We start from the raw sequence: 15,938 nt of genomic DNA, 5'->3' as shown, positions 1-15,938 counted from the left end.
ATGCCTTTCAGAGCCCACACTATTTTATTATCATCACCACCCCTACAAGCGTCAAAGCACTTAGCAAGCCCTGTGTCACGTGCTTGACTTATCTCATTTAATCTACAACAACCCTCAAAATGTAGGTGTTCTTATCATCCCAGTTTCACAGGGGGGACAGCTGAGGCCACAAGAGGCTAAGCCACTTGTTAAGGCCCTCCAGTAAGTGGTAAAGCAGAGCCACCAAGACAATCCAGCTCCAAGATTCAAGATCTCAGGGCCCTTTTCTTTAGGAATAAGAGCACCTAGTACGGCGGAAATAGCATACAGTCAGGACCTTGGACAGCATCTGTAGCTGGTGCTTACAAAGTAGATGCTCAGTTATTGTAATGCTCCTCCCAGGCTAAACATTTACTATATTAAGACCATGCATGTGTCCCCAGACCTAGTTCTGTTTCTAACTCTGGCTTTATTAATGCTGGTGAAAAGTCCATTCTGACTCATGATTCATCTTATGTGGGGAATGTCTGACCCTAGGTTATCTGATCAACCCTGAGAAATGACAACACAGCTAGTGTAACAACTTCAGAATAACCATTGCCAGTTTGATGATTGCCACTTGCTTTAAATGAATTGTAAAACTAAAAGAATTTATGTGGGAAGGTAAAGAAAACTTGAATAGTCAAAATAATCCTGGGTAAAAAAAAGTTTTAGGATTCACACTACTAAATTTTAAGAATTACTATAAAGCCACAGCAATGAAGATAGTATAGTATTGGCAGATGGAGAGATACATAGATTGATGGGTCTTAGGAGATTAGAAATAGAGTCATACAAATATGTCCAGTGGATTTTTGACAGAAGTGCAATAACTGTTCAATGGAGGAAAAAGAGAGTCTATTCAACAAATGATGTGGGACAATGAACAAACACATGCCAAAACAACAACAACAATAACAATAACTAACCTCTAATAATTGTAATGCTCCTCCTCCCTTCCCCAGACCTTCCTTTATATGTCAGTGGGTGGAGGTAGGGAAGGGGGGTGTTACCTTGGAGGATGATCCTGGAGAGATAAAACTTGGAACACAAAAATCATCCACTGGGCCTGCAGAGCCAGGGTTATGGGCCAGGGCATCTTAGATCTTAGGTGCCTGGACCCCAGCCTATAGACCAGTATCTTTCCTGCAAGGTAACATGGCAAAGGATGAGAACTGTTTACTGTCTTTCCCTCTTTCTTTGTGGAAAGGTGTACTAAGAACTTGAACAAGGCAGAACTGGAAACTCTGAACCCATAACGAGTACCTGGGACCCAAAGTGGTCTTGGTTCACCTCAAACTCCCTGACTCTGATTCACCTCTTATCACTTCTCAGACATTTGGCTAAGATCAAGTGCAAATTCACCTCTGTTTTACTCTCTACATACCAAGTGCTCAAGAATCTTGCAGTGTTAACAAGCAAATTTCTTATTCTCCTGCCTGTTAAAACCAAGGTTGCTATGTCAACCCAGCTGAAAGCTACCACATCATGCCATCTCCCTTAGGGTCACCTATAAGGAAAAAAATAAACAACTCAAGCATGGTGGACTCTCTTACAGTCACTGAATGGCCTGTGAAGTGAAACCCACCAGTAAGCTTCGCCTGAGTGTCCAGAGAATGCAAAGCCCTGTCTGACTCCTCACTACTCCAGGGACATTAACAAATGCATTCTTGTGGGGCAGGCCAATATTTTACAGACCTCATTGTTTAAGATCATCTACAATCATATATGACAAGCATCATCATCCCCATTTTATAAATGAGGCAACTAAGTCTCTGAGAATTTGGGTGTAATGCCCCAAGCCATTCAGCATAAAAGTAGAAAATCTGGGATTGACTCTCTAACAGCTTTGTCTGGCTTTCCAGAAACCCACGCCACCATGCTCTTCATCTGGCAGGTTCTCCCAGAGTTCAGTAGACCTAAATTATTATCCAGTGACCTTCTGGTTCTGTAAAGGAAGATCTCCTTCCAGGAATGGGCTTCATGGGAATCTCTGGACCCATTCATGACAGGAAGAAAACCTTTGGGTTTCTAAAATATCAAAGTTAGAAATCAGCAGTCTTCACCACCCAAAGCAAATGTTGGGAGACAATGGTTAAAGCCAAAGTGTCACCAAGAGTCAAACAGTAATGATACTGTCAGTGTCTGCCACTCCTCATGGGACCTAAAGCCAGGATGGGCTTGGTGCTTGCTTCTCACTTACCTACTTCTTCCTGACTCTGGAGCAGAGCAAATGGGTGTCCCAGAAGAGACCTCTCCTCCTCTAAGATCTTTGAGACAATACCCTCTCCAATTTGGGGCCCCTATAAATCAGGGCCCCAGAAAGGCCTGGCAGTGATGGAATGAGGTGTGTCTTGGCAAGAGGACCTGCATGTTTAGCACAATGACCTGATTGTGTGGCTTGTTCCAAGTCAGCAGCACTCTGGTCACATGTCCTCTGGGCAGCAGGTGCTATGACCTTTGCCCAGAGATTTGGAGCTCTTGGTGGCAGGGCTGAATGCCAAAGAGGAGGAGATTGGTCTGGCTGTCTCCCACTGCCCTTGGGATCTGGGGGAGGCTACTCCCTGCACACCTTTTGTTGACTCTGGCCAGGGCCTGAGCCCAGTTTTCACCTAGATTCTACTCAGAGCATCCTCAAATGCCTGGAACAAAGAAGGGGCAGGAAGGCAAGCATTCCCAGGTAAAAATTTAAGGGCCACTGAATTTCTGCTTCTACCACCAGCTGCCAAGAACCAATGAGGGGCAGGCACAGCTGAGACTTTGGCCCGGTGTTTGTCTTGTTAACTGCTGTGTGTCCAGTGCCTAGCACCACTTGGTCACAATAAAGTCATTGTGTTAACCTTGTTGCTACCATTCATTCCATCAAACACTCACGCAAGTACAAATGTTTACTGAGCCCCTCCTATGTACCAGGCACTATTCTAGGCACGGAGGACACAAAAGTGACTAAAATTGATGAGCACTCCCTGCCCTTATGCCACTTACCAGTTACTGGTGGTGGTGGGGGGGGAGACAGGTGACAAACAAATAGATGATAAATATAATATGTTAATAGCAGAGAGAAAGCAGAGGAAGAAGGATAAAGAATCAAGGAGAGGGTTGCAACAAGGGGGATTAGAAAAAGTTCACTGAGATTGTGATTTGGGCCAAGACTTAGAGATGAGGCAAGCATCAGGCTAACCAAGTGAGAGCAAGCCTGGCATATCTGAGGAAGGCCAGGAGACCAGTGGCTGGAGGAGAATAAAAGAGGGGGAAAAGAAAGGAGACATATGAGGGAAATGACAGGGTAGCATATGCTGATGGAAGAGGATTTGGGAGTTTTGTCATTTTCTCTGAGTGAGTGAGGGACCCACTGAATATGCACTGGAACATATCAGGATCTCATGCCAGCAATATATATATATATATATATATATATATATATATATATATATATATACAGAATAATTACATGTAGTGATATGTATTATAAATATATTAGATATATTAGTAATTCTACAGTATTATATAACAGATACACATAGCAATACATAGTAATAGATGTACATACGTATTGACAAACCTATTAAATGAAATCATGGATATGACAGCATTTATTCACTATAAAGAGAGATATTGGGCTACAGTACTATTACAACTTAAGCATTTTCAAAGTGCTTTCACACACAGTAGTTCCCAAGAGCCCACCCAATGAGATTAAAAAGGAAAATATCCTTAAGCACGTTGTATTGAAAACAAAAAAACTTGAGTGTAGGGAATAGGGAGTGTTTTTTGCTCATGGCCCAACTCTAGGAAATACTCCTATACACTCTTGGGAGCCAGTATATGTTCCAGCTCCCCATTCTTCTTTATGGAGATGGGGACACGAAGGCCCAAGAAGCTGAATGACCTCCCCAAGGTCCTACTGCCTCAGTCCCAAGCCTGGCATCCTAACTTTCTGACTGTCAGCCAGTGCTTGTTTTTTACTACCCTGTATAGAGGCAGACACCCCTTGTATACCTTTCCACTCCCTCTTTCATTCTATTCAGCATTTGTCTATCATTCAGTCACAGGGGTGCTATTGGTACCCAGGTTGGAATGAGGTTTGAAATTCAAAACCACAGACAGCTTGAGGCACATGCCTCCTCTCTATTCCATCCATCAGCCAGTCTATGATAGTCTAGGTCCTGGACCCAAATCCATCCTCTCTTGTCTGATCTGTCATCAGACAGAAATTTCTCCTTGGCCATTGGGAAGTTTTGAAGTGACAAGAGCCAGTGGTCACAATTTTGGACCTTGGCCATTGGGAAGTTTTGAAGTGACAAGAGCCAGTGGACATAGGAAGATAGGACATGACTAACATTTACATTCAATCTGGACTTCATAGAGCTGCAGCCTATTATCCCCAGATCAAGGATGAAATTAAAAGCCAAGAGCTGAGCAGGACAATATTTCCACCACCCCAACCCCAACATTGTGTCTCTCCAGCCTCAATGTTCCCATCACTCTTCAGGGAATCAGGGTAACATAGCCTCTTCCAGCCTGCCACGTGGCCTCCTCCAACCCATTGTCCACATTACAGCGAGGAAGAACTTTGTAAAATGTAAGTCTGGCCATTCCTTTTCTGCTACTAAAATCCCTTCAGACATTTCCCTTTGTTTTTTAGAATAAATTCTAAATTCCTTAACATGCCTACAAGGACATTGGTGATCAAACTCTGCTCACATTCTCAGTCTCATGTCTCAGCCTGAGCTGAGCTCTACAGCTTCATACTTTCTCTCTCTCTCTCTCTCTCTCTCTCTCTCTCTCTCTCACTTTCTCTCTCTCTCCCTCTCTTTCTCTTTAACTGCACTTTACTTCCCACTACAGTGAGCTCAGTTCCCTAAATGTGCCTGGTGCCCCCTGGCCCTTTGGGCCTTTACATTGTGGATTTTTTTTTCCTGCTCATACCAGAATATTCAACGTCCACTTCCTCACATTCCTCTCTTTGCCTGGATGAATGCACCTCTTTCTTCCACTGTCTAATTAGAGGTCTCTTCTGAACAGTTAAGACTCTGTGATGTGCCCTGCTCCATGTTCCTCACACCTCCTACTCCCCACTCCAGCTCCATCATGGCATGTAGCACATCTCCCTGCAAGAACCTACCTATTTGTTCCACAAGGATATGATTCTTGTTTTGGTTACCATTGTATTCCCAAGTCCTAGCAGAGTGCTCAACACTTAGTAGATGCCCAATAAGTATCTATGCAACTAAATTCATGGAAATGGAGGGAAGGAGAGAGAGAGAGGGAGGGAAAGAGAAAGGTTCTTCTGGCGAGGTAACCCTGGCATTATATTCCACACAATTGCTTCAAATTCATCATCCTTCACATTTCTCCATTTCTGAAGAGTTTACAAACCACTTTCACAGTACCCTACTGGTAGGAGGAGAACATGATATACCTTTTTTTTTTTTTTTTTTTTACTAAGTATGAGGGACCTCATAATCAGAGTAAGTGAGTGACTTTCCCAAGATCACACAGCTCAGGGCTGGGCTGTGTCATAAATGCAGGTCTCTTTGAGCTTGAGCTCACAACTCCTCAGGCTCTGGAATGAAGAGACTGAGTCTCAAGCATGAGGGGCCAGCTCTTTCTTAAATCCTGAAGAAGAGACCATAATTCAGTCACCCAGTTTGATCTGTGAAGGTGGCCTTGGGATGCCAGGGGGTTGTGGTTCACCCTCTCTTTAATCCCTGATTAGTTCTGAGGAGTCAAGAATATTCTCAGGATGAAGAGCATTCTCCAGTTAGGATGCCCACACTGACTTCTGTACCTTGGTCACTGCCTAGAGGGTGACAATGACCCTGAATTAGGAAACCTCACAGGTATCTCCCTTCTTATTCTGCCTGGCCTGCTTAATTAACTTCAATCTTTAAAGGGATATTCAAGATTAATGAAGAGAGAGTGGGGCACCTGGGTGGCTCAGTGGTTGAGATCTGTCTTTGGCTCAGGTCATGATCCCAAGGTCCTAGGATCGAGTTCTGCATCAGGCTCCTCACAAGGAGCCTGCTTCTCTCTCTGCCTATGTCTCTGCCTCTCTCTGTGTGTCTCTCATGAATAATTAAATAATCTTTAAAAAAAATAGTAATGATGAGAGAAGCCAGACTAGACTGTTGGGAAGCCAATTAGCCCTGCCTACTTTAAAGGTGCTCACCCTGTGCCCCCACAATTCTATTTCTCTTCTCTCATCTCACCAGGAAAATATTCACACATGTGCAGAAAGAATTTGTTGCAGACCAGTTTTGATAAGAGAAGAAGTAGAAGATAAAAATACATGGTAAGGAGGACAGTTACTTAGACTGCATCATATCCATATTTTGGAGTATGCTTGAGAAGTTCAAAAGAACAAGGTAGAGCTTTGTCCTGACATGTAGAAATGTTCAAGATATTGCTAAGTGAATAAAAGCAACTTGCAGAGCAAGATTTACATACAGTGTGCTACTATGTATGCTGAAACACACATTCCTAAAATAAAGGTCATAATTTCTACCTTAACAGACATAAAGTATGAATAGCAAAGTTCTGGAAGGATAAATACCAAATGGGTAACAGGGTTACCTTAGGCTAAGGGCAGGAGGAAGGGAGCCACTTGTCATTACTGTTGAATTATTTATGATATATTATGCATATAAGCTCTAAAGAAAGAAAGAAAGAAAGAAAGAAGAAAGAAAGAAAGAGAGAGAAAGAAAAGAAAGAAGAAAGAAAGAAAAAGAAAAAAGAAAGAAAGAAGAAAGAAAGAAAGAAAGAAAGAAAGAAAGAAGAGAAAGAAAGAAAGAAAGAAAGAAAGAAAGAAAGAAAGAAAGAAAGAAAGAAACTAGGGAAGACTCCGGCTTTTCAATGAATTAGAAAGTGGCATTTAGGTCAGACATGGCCCACCACAAAGCTGAGCCTGAAAAGTCAGGGCTCTGGAAGCCACATGCCTGCCCTCCAGAGAATGGTGTCTTCTATTCTGAACTCCACCCTCTAGAGGCCCCGGGAACACGCACTTTCTGGGAGGACAGTTCTCAGGCTGAAGAACTTGGCAGGCTCTTCAGAAGCGGGAGCGAGTTCTAATCCATGAGTGTGGTCTTGGGCACTCAGAGGATAGAGGCCAGGATGCCGGGTGAGTACACATTCACAGATAATGGTGGATAGGAAACTGCTTACATACATCTGGGGACCAGTTGTCTAAGACCTAGAATGTTCAATCCTCCTTCTGCCCAGTCCCCTGACTCCATGACCCCCTTTGGAAACTCCAGTGTCTTCTGGTGTTGAGTTATGGTGTTGGTGACACCACCCCAAGGTCTATGAACGATGGTATCTATCATCTTTACTGTGGCTAGTTTTACTGTCAGACACTAACATTTACTGAGCATCCACTGGGTTCCAAGCACTTTGTCTGACCTAATCGTTGCAATGTAATAAAAGAGAAGTACCATTAATGGTCTCACTTCTCAGACCCAGAAACTCTGGCTTGGAGAAGTTTGATTGGGTGATTGGCACAAAGTCACACAGCCCGTACAGGAATGTGCCAGGATTCCAACTTTGGCTGCTAGATTCCCAGCCCTACAGTCACAACTCCTGTATTGTTTCTGCATTGTGGAGGGCAGTGTCAGGATCCAAGTGGGAAAAGATCCTTCCCCAGGACTCTGGGCTCTCTGCTGGCATGAGCCTAAGGGAAGTGAATCTACCCGGAAAAATGAAGTCTCAGAGCAGATAGGATGAATATCTGTAACATGACAGAGAATGGGAGCGAAGTAAATACAAATCAGCACGACCACAGCATACTCTACGAGGTTCAAAGGAGAACTAGGACAAATAAAAGGAAATGCTACCTCACATAAAGATGATATACCTAAAAGGATAAAAAGAATGTAAAACAACATTTAGAAAAATGTATAGGCTCAAGGTCTGAGGGTCTAATGTAAAGCATTATGACAATCATTGTTAACACTTGCTGAGAGAATACACTATGAACATTTGATAGTACATGTTCTCACCAAGAAAAGAGAGAGAGACAGAGAGCAAGAGAGAGAGAGAAACATGTGAGGTGAAGGATGTGTTCATTAACTAGATAGTGGGGACCCTTTCACAGTGTACACAGGCATTCACCACGATGTACACCTGAAATATCCTCTTACTTTATTAATTATACCTCAAGAGAGCTGGAGGGGAAAAAGAAAAAGAAAAATGTATAGGTGGATGATTTACTCATTCTTGCCACAAATGAGTTCTGTGTCTGTGCTTCTCGAAACGTGTGGGAATTCTGTGACAGAGAGGTGGAATGTATCGTGACCCCAACCTTTGCTTTGTTTTTTATTCTTTCATTGGCCTGGCCTCTCTGAGGGCCAAGGAATCCTCTGCCTCATGACTAGGGGTCAAGCTTCTTGCCAGTGGGCCACTGGTGGCCCCTGAAACGGACAAGAGAGACTCATTTTCTAGTTTATTCCTACAGCATTTTTGAAGCTACATGGCTGTCCATTCCCTTGAAACACCACATAGGGTGGTGGAGAGAATGTTGGCTCAGGTTTTAGATGAGCCTCCATTCAGATCCTGGTTCTACTGCTCAGCAATGGGATGACCTAGAAAGCAACCTCTATGTCCCAGCTGCCTCAAAATTTGGCCTCACTGGGTGTGCATAAGATACTTAGTAGCCCCTAACATTTAATGATACCTGTAAATAACAGTAGCAGTAGTTGTTATTAGAAAGTAGCACCATGCTTAGTAATCCCTCAAGGCCACCCTCATATGGGGGCCATAGAACAGCAAGGATGGGCCTATTGCTGGGGCACTGGAGCACAGATACAAATTGGAGTCCAAAGTTGTAAACCCTCAGGGCAACCCCCCCAAACGCAGGGAAGGCAGGGGGTCTTGAGTCCTGCCAAGGCCCAAAGTGTGGCAAAGCGCCCAGGATTGCTCTGCTCAGAAGGCAGGAAGCTTTGCAGGGGCCAGGCAGTGAAGTCTGGGGGCAAAAGACAAGGCAGATGAGGTCTCCAGAATCTTCTCTATCCCTCAACCTCTCCCCTCCACCCTGCTCCCCAACTACCAAGATCTCTCAGTCCTTTCTTCAGGGCCCCGGCACTGCCAACGGTTAGGGGAAACCCTGCCTTGTTCTGTGGTCTGTGTGAACAGCAGGGACCTCTCGCATTCCAAGGCCACAGAGAACAAAGCCGGCCTGGAGTCTGATGAAGAGCCCTGGGCCTGGGTTTTTTCCTTGGCACCTCCCCAAAAACAGGTGTCAGGAAGGCAGCCCACTCCAGTGCCCTGAGAAGATTCTTGTGCCCTGACTCCTGCTGCTCTGGGCTGGACCAGGGGCCCGGCCAATGGGAGGGAGGGCATTCCTGCTGAGTGAGCTGGGCTCCTCTCCTGTGGCAGGAAAGTTTTCTGACCTCACTCTGGCCACTCCTTGGGTTCCAGCACCTTCCTTCCTGACTAGAGGGTAGGTAGATAGGTGCTGGGGAGTGAGAGGAAGTAGGATGAGGCAAGCAGCATTTCTAACACAACGCAGGGACTGGATCACTAGTGTTTATTTGGTCATCGAGTACCAGCTACCCGCTGCGTAACCGTGGACATGCTACTTACCTTCTCTGGGGCTCGTTATTCTCATCTATAAAATGGGTAACCTAAGGGCCATGCTAATTATTTGTAACATTTTTAAAAATATTAAAACTAGAAAAAGTTGACGTGTTATCCCCATATACATCGTTCCCATCCTTTCCTTCTGTCACCTTCCCCTCTGGTTTCCCAGTGAAGCTCTTTGTTACTCAAGTGTCCTCCAGACACCCCTGTTGCAGCCACCAAAGGACTGTGGGGTAGGCAAAGAGCTTGAGAGACACGTGCCCAGGACACTTCTCCAGCCCCAAACCATTGGGACTAATGCTGGCTGCCGTTGGTGGCTTTTTCCAAACTGCCTTCCACACCGGGCCTTTCCTCTCACCTGCCAGGACCTGTATTTCTATTTCTGTGTTTAGACAGCCTGAGGGGGAGGGACGGAGCAGGGGCTCATTAATGATTGATTCTCAGGCAGGGCCACCAGGAGGCCTCAGGGCAGGCTGTCAGCCATTTCCTGAGGTGTGGGGACTTGGTAAAGATCCCATGTGGCCACAGCACCACCACGGGCAAGTCTGTGAGCCGGGAGAGGGGACTGCGACCTGCAGGTGCCCTCCACACTTTTGCCCCCTCCAAGGGGGAGATGTTGAGGAGGCTGGAAGCTCTGCCCTGGAGCTAGCCCTCCCCTTCTGCCATTGGCACTGCTCCCCTTTTTGTGGGTCAAACCCTCCACTGCTCCCCTCGCAGACACCCAGCCCCCACAACAGCCACCCCACACCCACAGCACTCTGGGCTCACCGGCCCTTTCCTGTCCCTCCCAGTTCACCTCTCCATCATTCTGGTTCACGTGGCTGTTTGAAAAACTCACGGTGCTTTTGGGAGGGGATTAAAGGAACGGATGTCTCCAGCAAAATTTTAGAGAGTTATAATTCTGCCCTTCTTAAAAGTATTGCCCAGCCTTTGTTGCCTAACAATAATTAACTTTTGTGCACAGCTGTGGTTTCCAAAGGGCTTCCACGTTCATAATTCTGTTCATCCTCCCAACAAATCTATGAGGCCTTACCCTCCTCACTCTCCACCTGTAACCACAACCCACTGAATAAGCAAGTGAGGCTCAGAGAGAGGGGATGGTCCCGTTTTCACACAGTCAGGGCTGGAAAGTTTACCTTCTAACGCTTAGCAGAGAGCTACTGGTTTCTTTTCAAGGAATGCTCTTTAGTTCCAGAATTGTCTCCCATGTAGGGAAAAGGGGGTCTGGCAGCCTGGCAGGTAAGCAAGGAGCCTTCTGGGGGTTAGGATCTTCCCCCAAGGCTGGCCTCTGGGTGGTCTGCACAGAGGAACTTTCGAGACTTCTTGTCAAAGTGGGAGAAGGGGTCCCAGATTCCCTCCATGTCCTGGAATTAAGAAGTAAAGCCCACAGGCCGAGTTCAAGGGGACAAAGAGCCTGAGCCTGAAGGTGATAGGATTCCACTTGTGCAATTAAACAGCCACCCCAGGAGTCAGTGTAAACTCTGAGCTGCTTATAAGAACTCCAAACCACCCTCCTTCCCAGTTCTGTCAGCTAGGAGGGCTAACTCCTTCTGGTGTGCCTAGGGCAGCTTGGTTTTAGCACTGAAAATCCCACATATAGAGAATGCCCTTAGTCTCATCCCCGGCAAACCCTACCACCAGCTCTGCCAATGTCGGCTGAATCCTAGAAAGAAAGAACATCTTTTGAAGGCTCAGCAGATCAACTTAGAATAAAAAAAAAAAAATCACAGAATACTCACGGGAGTGAGGCAGCTATACCTGGCATGTATTTCAAACTCTTTGAATGTTAAACCTGAAAGAACATTTATTTCTACAAAGAAACACTCAGATCCGTGGCCAGATCTGTCCAATTTTTAAAGGCAAGCCAGAGTTACTCTTTCTTCTCTAATTTCGTGATGGCAATTAATTACATTTTCTTGGAAAGAACACTGAGTTAAAAAAATTGTAGCTGGGTTTAAATCACAGGTTGCCAGTTGATAACCTCAGCATGAAAACCTTATGGGCATCAAATCTAAGAAAAAGCTGGAGAAGGAGGTATTGGTTTTAAAAAGTGTGTTCTTAATGTACCATTGATCTGATAGTCTCTCAGTCATGATGCCAAATTTATTTGGAAATGTTAAGTAACATTAGAGGAAGGCTTAAGATTTTTATGTATAATTACAATGATCATGGATATGGATTTTTTAATATATATATTTTATTTAAATAGACATAAATATATTTTAATATATTCAACATAAATATTGAAATATATATGTTTCAACCTCTTGATTTTGCAGAGGAAGAGAGTGATGCCAAAGAGATTGAGTTGGGGTGCTGATTAATAACCATTTTCTTGACCTTAGTGGCAGGCAGATAGGAAGTAGAAAGGGACCCAGGCCTGATTTCTGATTGTAATTAGAAAGCATCATGAAGCCTGGGTTTATCTCTTCAGCAGGGCTCACTGTATTCTCACTGCTTGCTAGCTCTAGAACCTCTCTGCCGAGTCTCCTCTTGGCCATCTCCAGTCACCTGCAGTCCAGGGAAGGGGTGCTCTCATGGTCTGTGAATGGGCCTTTTGTACCTTTAGTTTTCGTATTTAACTGAATTTTTTAAATGAGCCCACAAATGAGACAGGGATGTTTTGATAAGTCGCTATTTTTGTCCTTTGAGAACTTTTGCCAAAAAAAGGAAAGGGAGCAGATTTGTTTTGTCAAGTGGGAGAAAATTGCAGGCAAGAATACATGCATGAGTTTCCATGGTGATTGGTACCTATCGCAGCCCCTTGGCTTGGGAAGACCTTCTGAGGTTTGAAGAACTGTTTGGGTAAGGGCTTGTCCGGCTCAGCTGGGCACTGCCTCCTTGGTAGGAGGGAGCCTGAGCGGACAGTCTCTGCCTTCCCCTCTGCTGCCCCACAGCTCCCCTACAGAGGCAGGCTGGGCACCAGAGCAGCCAACTGGCCCATGGTAGTGGCCGTGGGAACTGCACTGAGGTCCACTTCCATCCCAACACCCTTGATCTTCTCCCCCCAGGAGGGTCTTACTAGAGAAGTACAGTATCTGGACATTTGGAAACCACAGAGCAATTTTAAACACCAATTTTGGAGAAACTTTTAACACAGTAAAGCTCTTATTGTTTTTGTTTAGAGCCATTATTACGAATGTGGAGAATCCACTTAGGGGACATGCATACTCTCCTCTTTTTCTTTTCACAAAATGATTAATCTCTACTAAATCGAGAAAGTCTGGGTGGGAAGAAGAAGTGGGTTAACCTGAAAGAGAAAATTTTCTTTTTCATTAAGAAAAAGTGTGGTTTTTTTACACACGTGGGCACACACGTGTGTACAGGAACATGCACATCCCCCTGAATAACTCCTTTCTGCTCCTTCACTCCCCTCTCACTCCAGCATCTCTGGCCTCTGTACCCCTCCAGGCCAGAGACTTGTGCTCCTGAGGCTGGCCATCTGGTCTGAGACTAAGGAGTCCAGGCCCTGCCCACGGCCCCAGCACATTTGTTTGCACGTACCATCTTCCCTGGACCCAGCCTCCCGGACGAAGAGAAAACCTGTGACCAAAGAGGAGTCAGCTCATTCCCATCCAAGACACCCCTTCTTATCCACACGCAGGCCCCCAGCTCCCAAGGGTCCTGATTCTCACAGACCAGAGCTGGCCAGAGGTCAGCTCAGTCCTGTTGCTGGCTGGCTGACACCCTTCCATGTTGAAGTGAAATCTTAGAGCCTCACTGCCCACCCTCTGAGCTGTTCTCCCAAGTTCAAAATCTTCAAGGAGCAAGAAAGAGGGCTGGCTGATGGCTGCATGTGTTTGGGAAGAGGAGAAGCCCTGTCGAATAGGTTATAGGACCATGTTCACCAACCTAATAAAGGTGAAGGTATGGCTCCTGTCCGAGTGATATAAAGGCAATGAGTTCTGGGGCTGTTTGGGGTTCTGTCTGGAAGAAGTCCACACAAGGGGTGAGAAGATGGGACCTTGCTGTCTCCAGTCCTATTGGCAGGCTTCTTTGTACCTTAAGAAACAGGCTTAAAAACCAAAGTTTCCTCCTACAAAAGGAAAGACTGCTTCCACAGAGCAGAGCAGAGGTGAGAGAAGGGATGCAGGATGTCACAGAGAAACTGTGTCTCTGACTTCTGGTGGTCAGTGACCCCAGGAAGAACCCGAGACCCTCATGCTCAGGCTCTGAGGTCTCCATCTCCCACTCCTCTAATATTTCCAGGCCTGCTGAGGTAGGGCTCAGCTGCCTCCCTCTCCTCTCTCCACTGGAAACAGAAGCTCCAGCGAATGTTTCTAACTCCTGAGTCCACTCAGCCATGTCCCCCTTGCAAAATCCTCCCCTCCCCGCACCCCCCTGCACCCAGCCAGCCAATCCGAGGCCTGCGAGCCTCTCCAGACCCATCTCTCAGGGCCCTGGCGGGATAAAACCGGTCGGCGATGCCGGGCGGATGGGAACAAACTTCAGAACGAGGAGAGACAGCAGGGCCCAGGGCACCGTCGCGGGCGGGCAGACCCAGGCAGTGAGGGCCTGTGGCCTGCCGGCCAGGTAGGCTGCCCAGGGGTTGGCGGAAAGCAGACTGGGGGACAGAGGTGATTCTGGAAGGGAGAGGGGCCCAGGAAGCCTGGGAGCTTTTCCCTTCCTACGTTAAACTGGATGAGGCTGGGGCAAAAACACCCGCTCTGGAGTTTGGGGCTTCCTCAGAGGACACCCAATCCCGGATCCTCCGGGCAAACGTGTGTTAAGCCCGGCCGAGCGGGCCACCCTTCGCCTAAAAATCCTCCGACTCCTGCCGCGTGATGAGAGCCTAAGGGATAGGGCCTGGGGAGAAGGCATAAGACAGGGGACATCGAATCTCATGCCCCTTCCCCTGGGTCTGTGCAGGGCAGCGGCGTGGCGGCGGGCGCGGCGGGGACCTGCGCGAGGACGCCCTGAGCCCTCGGCGGGCTGCGAGCGACTCCCCGGCGATGCCGCACAACTCCATCAGATCCGGTAAGGACGCGGCGTTGCCGGGACCCCGGAGCCCCCGCGTCGCCGTGCGTCCGTGCGTGCGCCCGGGTCGGTGGGGCTGGGGAGCTCACGCTCCGGGCTCGTGGTACCCTCCTGCGCGGGACGCAGCTGGGGGCGCCGCTGGCCTAGCTCTCCGCTGCGGCCATCTCGCCGTTCTCAGGCCCCGAGGTCCCCCTCGCCCGGCCCGGCGGGCCGCCCTCCCCAGGCCTCGGTTTCTGCGGACCACGCGGAGCGGTGAGGAGCTCTCCGTGCGGGTCAGAGGGGTGTCCCTCGCGCCCCACCCCTGTCTTGCACGGCCCCCGAGAGCGGACACCCTGCGCCTCTCGGGCCCTGGGCCGCCCCCGACCTCTAAGCCCGTGTGCCAGGGTGCGCGCAGCTCTGGCCCCCGGCTGACCCTCTTGGCCCGCGGGACCGTGAGCCCCACGCACCCCTCAAGCCAGCGGGAAAGAATCTCGCGGCCCGGGGCCTGGGGGCCTCTGAGTGCACTCGGCCGGCTGCTCTCGGACTGCTCCTTGCCGAGCCGGGGGCAGGCGGGGAGCCGCGCGCGGGGCGTCCGGCCAGCGAGCACCGAGCTGCCCGCGCGGCCGAACCCCCTCCCCAGCGGCGCCCCGGCCCAGGGCCTTCCTGGGCGCTCCGGGGTCCCGGCCGCGGCGCCTGCTCTCCCCCGCCTCCCGGCCCAGGCCGGGCTGGGGGTTGGGGAGAAAGGTGTTAAGGAGACGGAGCCCCAGGGTCGGGGCGGGTGGGCGCGGTGGGCACGGCCGCCCGGGCGCGCAGCGAGTGTGGACAGAGGGCAGAGGCGCGGCCCGGCCCGCGGTGATGGATGGAGCCGGGCCGGCCGCGGGGAAGGCGATTTATGGGGCCAGGGCGCAGCGCTATCGATTTGGGCCGGCGAAGTGAGAGGAAATCAATATTTCAGATGAATTCTCGGCGAATATGAAGTCCCGCTCGGCAAACGGGACATTTGTTATAATAAGCAGGGTCGGATCGGGCGCGGCGCGCGGCTGAGATCTCTATTTAGCCGAGAGCGCCACGAATCGAGCTTGGCCGCGCAGCCTCGGGTCCCGCGGCCGCGGCTCCGCAACTAGGGGTGCGGGGAATCCCGCGAGGCGCCAGAAGGTTGGTCATTCTGGTTTGCTCTAGAGTGGGAGACGGAGTCAGCAGTCCGCTGCCTCCCCACCCGCAGATCCCCGAGGAGAGCGCGGCCCCAGCCGTCCCGGCCGCGTCCCGGCCGCCTCTCCGGGCGCGCAGTAGAGACCTCGCGGCGGTAGAGACCTCGAGGCCCTCCCCGGCAGCGGCGGGGTCGCGAGCCCCGAACCGAGCGGACCTGGCTGGCACCCCTCGCCCCGCCG

General features: G+C 48.8%; 1 protein-coding gene and 1 pseudogene across 4 annotated transcripts in view; both read left to right on the top strand.

The window, feature by feature from the left end:
* Nucleotides 1-363: 363 nt before the first annotated feature.
* On the top strand, nt 364-469 carry LOC129511225 (small nucleolar RNA SNORA72; annotated as a pseudogene).
* Nucleotides 470-14,022: 13,553 nt separating this feature from the next.
* Nucleotides 14,023-15,938, top strand: part of PAX8 (paired box 8) — a 61,207-nt gene continuing 59,291 nt past the window's right edge. For all 4 annotated transcript variants that reach the window (XM_055327602.1, XM_055327603.1, XM_055327600.1 and 1 more), the window contains exons 1-2: nt 14,023-14,127; nt 14,464-14,571. In XM_055327602.1, the coding sequence (XP_055183577.1) occupies nt 14,547-14,571 (25 nt within the window). In that variant the 5' untranslated portion in view covers nt 14,023-14,127; nt 14,464-14,546. The remainder of the gene's footprint in view (nt 14,128-14,463; nt 14,572-15,938) is intronic.

This window comes from Nyctereutes procyonoides, unplaced genomic scaffold (genome assembly GCF_905146905.1).
Source record: "Nyctereutes procyonoides isolate TBG_1078 unplaced genomic scaffold, NYPRO_anot_genome, whole genome shotgun sequence".
NCBI classification, from domain to species: Eukaryota; Metazoa; Chordata; class Mammalia; order Carnivora; family Canidae; genus Nyctereutes; species Nyctereutes procyonoides.
Note: the sequence above shows the minus strand (reverse complement) of the source record. Positions and strands in the feature narration are given on the sequence as shown.